The sequence below is a fragment of the Phyllobates terribilis genome, unplaced genomic scaffold (genome assembly GCF_046119375.1).
Source record: "Phyllobates terribilis strain yellow unplaced genomic scaffold, ASM4611937v1 Scaffold_4__5_contigs__length_816908805, whole genome shotgun sequence".
In the NCBI taxonomy this organism is placed as follows: Eukaryota; Metazoa; Chordata; class Amphibia; order Anura; family Dendrobatidae; genus Phyllobates; species Phyllobates terribilis.
Genome location: NW_027362764.1, coordinates 599,380,817 through 599,387,921, shown reverse-complemented (window position 1 = coordinate 599,387,921; position 7,105 = coordinate 599,380,817). Strand labels below are relative to the sequence as shown.

Sequence of the window (7,105 nt, the reverse complement as noted above, 5' to 3'; positions counted from 1 at the left end):
TCCCCCTCCAGTGAGAGGGCTAAGATCTCCCCCTCCAGTGAGAGCGCTAAGATCTCCCCCTCCAGTGAGAGCGCTAAGATCTCCCCCTCCAGTGAGAGCGCTAAGATCTCCCCCTCCAGTGAGAGCGCTAAGATCTCCCCCTCCAGTGAGAGCGCTAAGATCTCCCCCTCCAGTGAGAGCGCTAAGATCTCCCCCTCCAGTGAGAGCGCTAAGATCTCCCCCTCCAGTGAGAGCGCTAAGATCTCCCCCTCCAGTGAGAGCGCTAAGATCTCCCCCTCCAGTGAGAGCGCTAAGATCTCCCCCTCCAGTGAGAGCGCTAAGATCTCCCCCCTCCTGTGAGAGCGCTAAGATCTCCCCCTCCAGTGACAGAGCTAAGATCTCCCCCTCCAGTGAGAGCGCTAAGATCGCCTCCCTTCCAGTGACAGAGCTAAGATCTCCCCCTCCAGTGACAGAGGTAAGATCTCCCCCTCCAGTGAGAGCGCTAAGATCTCCCCCTCCAGTGAGAGCGCTAAGATCGCCTCCCTTCCAGTGACAGCGCTAAGATCGCCTCCCTTCCAGTGACAGCGCTAAGATCGCCTCCCTTCCAGTGAGAGCGCTAAGATCTCCCCCTCCAGTGAGAGCGCTAAGATCTCCCCCTCCAGTGAGAGCGCTAAGATCTCCCCCTCCAGTGAGAACGCTAAGATCGCCTCCCTTCCAGTGACAGAGCTAAGATCTCCCCCTCCAGTGACAGAGCTAAGATCTCCCCCCTCCAGTGAGAGCGCTAAGATCTCCCCCCTCCAGTGAGAGCGCTAAGATCTCCCCCTTCCAGTGAGAGCGCTAAGATCTCCCCCTTCCAGTGAGAGCGCTAAGATCTCCCCCTCCAGTGAGAGCGCTAAGATCGCCTCCCTTCCAGTGACAGAGCTAAGATCTCCCCCTCCAGTGAAAGCGCTAAGATCTCCCCCTTCCAGTGAGAGCGCTAAGATCTCCCCCTTCCAGTGAGAGCGCTAAGATCTCCCCCTTCCAGTGAGAGCGCTAAGATCTCCCCCTTCCAGTGAGAGCGCTAAGATCTCCCCCTTCCAGTGAGAGCGCTAAGATCTCCCCCTCCAGTGAGAGCGCTAAGATCTCCCCCTCCAGTGACAGCGCTAAGATCGCCTCCCTTCCAGTGACAGCGCTAAGATCTCCCCCTCCAGTGAGAGCGCTAAGATCTCCCCCTCCAGTGAGAGCGCTAAGATCGCCTCCCTTCCAGTGACAGCGCTAAGATCTCCCCCTCCAGTGAGAGCGCTAAGATCTCCCCCTCCAGTGAGAGCGCTAAGATCTCCCCCTCCAGTGAGAGCGTTAAGATCTCCCCCTCCAGTGAGAGCGCTAAGATCTCCCCCTCCAGTGAGAGCGCTAAGATCTCCCCCTCCAGTGAGAGCGCTAAGATCTCCCCCTCCAGTGAGAGCGCTAAGATCTCCCCCTCCAGTGAGAGCGCTAAGATCTCCCCCTCCAGTGAGAGCGCTAAGATCTCCCCCTCCAGTGAGAGCGCTAAGATCTCCCCCTCCAGTGAGAGCGCTAAGATCTCCCCTTCCAGTGAGAGCGCTAAGATCTCCCCCTCCAGTGAGAGCGCTAAGATCTCCCCCTCCAGTGAGAGCGCTAAGATCTCCCCCTCCAGTCAGAGCGCTAAGATCTCCCCCTCCAGTCAGAGCGCTAAGATCTCCCCCTCCAGTGAGAGCACCTTGCTTGTTTATTGGCAGTTTTTTTTACACTGCAATATTATTGTGAACTGAGCGTTCCTAGGAGCAAGTGTTCAGGATAACCTTCCAGTGTGAATGCAGCTTTATCCTTCCTTCATTTACACAGTACAATCAGAACAGAAGCATGGGGATACTTAATTCATGTTTTATTTTTTCAGAAAAGAGCAGAAAATAAACAATTGCTTAATATAAACAAACTAATGTCCACCAGCCACACATGTGCCTTTCCTCTGCACTGTGAGGGGTGATCTATAACGGTGTCCTCTACACGGTCCGACCCCAACATAAGCAGCGGCTGTGCACTATCCAGTAGCGGTCGCCAGGCGCTGTAGAGAGCGGCGCTGCTGTCATCCGGCCACTGCTGCATTAACAGCTGATCGGTGGGAATGCCGGTGCTGGACCCACCGATCTGACACTGACCATCCATGGAGCGTCGCTATTACTGTGGCAAAACACAGCGATAACAGAGGAGATACAACAACCTGTGCCCAAAATGTGACACTTCCTGCGCCCTGCAGCCGATAGTGATGACCTTGGTGCTGGCAGACAGGTCCGCACCGACTCCTGCAGTGTCGGCTCTTCAGCCCAGACAGCACCCGATCTGCCGTTGGAGTCACGATGACGTCATCACTGTGTGCCGCTTTAAACTGACGTCACGTTCAGGCCGGCTCCGCCCATCGCGGTGGCGAGACTGCGCCGCTGGATATCCCGGGAGCGCGCTCGCAACTGCCTTGGTGACAGGCACGGAAGTCACGTGACTAGCAGGGACCGGCTGACGAGAGAGGGCGGAGACGGCTGCGCTGTACCGGAGGTGAACGACAGCGCGTCCCAGTGCACGGAGCAGCCGGCGCCGCGGTCCCAGTGCGAGTGTGCGGAGGCCGGGATGGCGCAGTGCCTGCTCTCCGTGCAGGAGTTCCTCCAGGACTCGTTCATCCCGCAGGTGGCGGCCCTCTGCAGCGAGGAGGCCGAGAGACTCGCCCGGAAGAACCAGTTGTCCTTCTGCGAACTCGTCCGGCCCTTCTGCCGCCTCAGCACTGAGGGTGAGTGCGGGGTGTCCGGCATCGTCCATCACTGACAGCCCCTGTGTGGGGTCATAGTCCGACGGGAGAGGCGACCAGTGCTCCAGCCTGCAGCTGTGCCTAGGTGTACTGCTGGGATGGGGGCGCCTAGCGCCGTGCTCTCCCCCCTCGGAGTGGCGAGGCGCCGCACTCACCCACCTTCCCCCAGCATGGTGGGGCACTGTGCCCCCCCCCCTCGGTGTGGCAGTGCCCTGTGCTGCCCCCCTTGGCATGGTGGTGCTCCTGGGCACTGTGCCCCCCCCCCCTTGGCATGGCGGTGCTCCTGGGCACTGTGCCCCCCTCCTCGGTGTGGCGGTGCCCTGTGCTGCCCCCCTTGGCATGGCGGTGCTCCTGGGCACTGTGCCCCCCCCCCCTTCTTGTTGTGGCGGTGCCCTGTGCTGCCCATCTTGGCATGGCGGTGCTCCTGGGCACTGTGCCCCCCCCCCTCCTCGTTGTGGCGGTGCCCTGTGCTGCCCCCCTTGGCATGGCGGTGCTCCTGGGCACTGTGCCCCCCCCTCCTCGTTGTGGCGGTGCCCTGTGCTGCCCCCCTTGGCATGGCGGTGCTCCTGGGCACTGTGCCCCCCCCCCCCCCTCCTCGTTGTGGCGGTGCCCTGTGCTGCCCCCCTTGGCATGGCGGTGCTCCTGGGCACTGTGCCCCCCCCCCCCTCCTCGTTGTGGCGGTGCCCTGTGCTGCCCCCCTTGGCATGGCGGTGCTCCTGGGCACTGTGCCCCCCCCCCCCCTCCTCGTTGTGGCGGTGCCCTGTGCTGCCCCCCCTTGGCATGGCGGTACTCCTGGGCGCTGTGCTCCCCCCTCTGTTTGCCCCCTGCTAGTGATGTCACGCTGTGCAGTCAGTGGCCTCAGTGTTATCTGCAGACTTACTTGTAGATTGTTGTGTTGCATCACTGGCAACTTGTTAACAGATAAGCATTTGCGGTCTCACAGCGGCATACAAGGGGTTATCTCCTAAACATTATTTATGACCTTGGACCAATGCAAAAACGCAGTACTCCATAAATTAGGCCCATCTAACCCTCAAAAATTAATTGAATAAGAAAAAAATCGCACTATCAGGCCTCATTCAGATGTGTGTCTTTCACATGTGTTATCCATGCATAGAGCCTGTATTAAAGGCAATTGAGCTGATCACATGACTGTGTTTTGTGGACGTCGCCATCAGTGTACAATCAACTTTTAACATTGCAATGGATTGAGTTTCACTGTATTTATTTTTGCATACAAGAAAATCGCTGGTAGTAAAGACTGACCCAAACATTGATGAATCTCCGACCGTTTTTACTTCCCAGAAAAATGACTGATGTCTGAATGAAGCTTTAACTTCTCACGTAGCAAAAAAAAAAAACATCTGAAAATGTACCTGGTCATGAACAGATGAAAATGGCCCGGTCTTGAATTGGTTAAGAATGGACGGGAAGACTACCTGTCCGCACAGTGTGCATGCAGCCGTAACTAACAGGCTGCCTCTGACTGTAAACACAGGTTTCCATTCAATAACTGCAAGCAGAGATCTTTGGAACTGGGAAAAATTGATGCAGATAGTTTGAGAAAATAGTATAAATTTGTGACTGAATTTTTGCAACTGGAAATCCTTGTTAAACATGAAATGTAGTTGTTTTTTTTTTTGTTGTTTTTTTAATCTAGGCTATAGATTATTTTTTTTTACTTTCTACAACCTTTCTTTCTCTCGCCATAAAACCAGTAATATTTATTATACTTGTTATGAATTCCTTCTTCCCAAGTTCACATGCGGGACCCCAATAATCAGCTCCACGTGATAAAGAACCTGAAGATCGTAGTTAACAGCATTGTGCCGCAGCCTCCACTGCAAGCAGCAGTTCGTAAACTCCTGAATGAAGTGGTCGCCACCAATCAACCTGCAGAAGGATTAGTCCCAAATGTGATCACTGCCGGAGATTATGACCTGAATATCAGTGGTAAGAACACAACTGTTTTCTTCTTTTCCAGGAGCATAATCTCCTCTGGAATCTAGTGGCTGTATAATCGTCATGTATTTCTTTTTGCTTTTCTATTTTAATGACGGATATTGTTTGTAATGAAATAAAACAGTGATGTCAGAGGTAGCTTTCCATTAACCAGTGATGTGAACATGTGATCAAAGCTCTTGAAGACTTTCCTGCAGACACATCTAGGACTCGTATCCAAGAACATAGAGAGATTTGCAACACGAACCTGCGGAGGCCTAAACTCCACATACGCAAGTAGGAGATTTGTAGTGTCCAATGGTAAATCTGTACATATAGGCGTGGAGTCGATTCTTCCTCCAATCTTGTGATATGCAACTGTTAAAAATCTGCCTCTCACACTAGGCCTATCCACCAGCTAAAGGAGGCCAACAGGGGACCTCCATAGGTCCAGTACAGGTCAGTGTACCGCAAATAATATTATGGGATAGTGTAGTAGATTATCTGTTTCCAAACAGTAAAATCAGTATTTGTTTGGTGCAGGCTCAGGAGCTGCGCCTGCCTTGTTCCTGACATATGATGACTGTATTACACATTTGACTCCTTACAATAGCAAATGGCGTTGAACTTCGCCTGCTTTCCGTCAACCCCTTAAATGCCACTGTCGATCACTGACTTAATCGCACGCTGATGATGGGTTGCCTTAGGTCTGCTGAAGGCCTCTGTGCCTGCCATAATGGTGCTCATATCAAGACCAGCCTAAGGCCACAGCCCCACTATCAGTATTTGGTCAGTTTTTTTTCTCAGGAGTGGGAGACAAAACCAGGAGTGGGTGATAAATGCAGAATTGGTGACTTGTTTCCATTATACCTTTTCTCTGATTGTTCCTCATCTGGTTTCGGCTCCCACTCCTGGGGGGAATAATTTATATTTTATTACAGGCCAAAAGTTTGGACACACCTTCTCATTTAAAGATTTTTCTGTATTTTCATGACTATGCTAATTGTACATTCACACTGAAAGCATCAAAACTATGAATTAACACATGTAGAATTATATACTTAACAAAAAAGTGTGAAACAACTGAAAATATGTCTTATATTCTAGGTTCTTCAAAGTAGGTACCTTTTGCTTAGATGACTGCTTTGCACACTCTTGGCATTCTCTTGATGAGCTTCAAGAGGTAGTCACCGGAAATGGTCCTCCAACAATCTTGAAGGAGTTCCCAGAGATGCTTAGCACTTGTTGGCCCTTTTGCCTTCACTCTATAGTCCAGCTCACCCCAAAGCATCTAGATTGGGTTCAGATCTGCTGACTGTGGAGGCCAGGTCATCTGGCGTAGCAACCTATCACTCTCCTTGGTCAAATAGCCCTTACACAGCCTGGAGGTGTGTTTGGGGTCATTGTCCTGTTGAAAAATAAATGATGGTCCAACTAAATGCAAACCAGATGGACTAGCATGCCGCTGCAAGATGCTGTGGTAGCCATGCTGGTTCAGTATGCCTTCAATTTTGAATAAATCTCCAACAGTGTCACCAGCAAAGCACCCCCACACCATCACAACTCCTCCTCCATGCTACACAGTGGGAACCAGGCATGTAGAGTCCATCCGTTCACCTTTTCTGCGTCGCACAAAGACACGGTGGTTGGAACCAAAGATTTCAAATTTGGTCTCATCAGACCAAAGCACAGATTTCCACTGGTCTAATGTCCATTCCTTGTGTTCTTTAGCCCAAACAAGTCTCTTCTGCTTGTTGCCTGTCCTTAGCAGTGGTTTCCTAGCAGCTATTTTACCATGAAGGCCTGCTGCACAAAGTTTCCTCTTAACAGTTGTTGTAGAGATGTGTCTGCTGCTAGAACTCTGTGTGGCATTGACCTCTAATCTGAGCTGCTGTTAACCTGCGATTTCTGAGGCTGGTGACTCGGATAAACTTATCCTCAGAAGCAGAGGTGACTCTTGGTCTTCCTTTCCTGGGGTGGTCCTCATGTGAGCCAGTTTCTTTGTAGCGTTTGATGGTTTTTGCAACTGCACTTGGGGACACATTCAAAGTTTGCCCAATTTTTCGGACTGACTGACCTTCATTTCTTAAAGTAATGATGGCCACTCGTTTTTCTTTACTTAGCTGCTTTTTTCTTGCCATAATACAAATTCTAACAGTCTATTCAGTAGGACTATCAGCTGTGTATCCACCTGACTTCTGCACAACACAACTGATGGTCCCAACCCCATTTAAAAGACAAGAAATCCCACTTAATAAACCTGACAGGGCACACCTGTGAAGTGAAAACCATTTCCGGTGACTACCTCTTGAAGTTCATCAAGAGAATGCCAAGAGTGTGCAAAGCAGTCATCAAAGCAAAAGGTGGCTACTTTGAAGAACCTAGAATATAAGA

At 51.6% G+C, this 7,105-nt stretch overlaps 1 protein-coding gene across 2 annotated transcripts in view; it reads left to right on the top strand.

The window, feature by feature from the left end:
* The first annotated feature begins 2,362 nt into the window (after positions 1-2,362).
* Positions 2,363-7,105, top strand: part of TRAPPC8 (trafficking protein particle complex subunit 8) — a 61,820-nt gene continuing 57,077 nt past the window's right edge. Inside the window, exons 1-2 of one of the 2 annotated variants that reach the window (XM_073679205.1) lie at positions 2,363-2,752; positions 4,529-4,723. In XM_073679205.1, coding sequence (XP_073535306.1) covers positions 2,596-2,752; positions 4,529-4,723 — 352 coding nt within the window. In that variant the 5' untranslated portion in view covers positions 2,363-2,595. The remainder of the gene's footprint in view (positions 2,753-4,528; positions 4,724-7,105) is intronic. The other variant, XM_073679206.1, reaches the window with a different exon arrangement.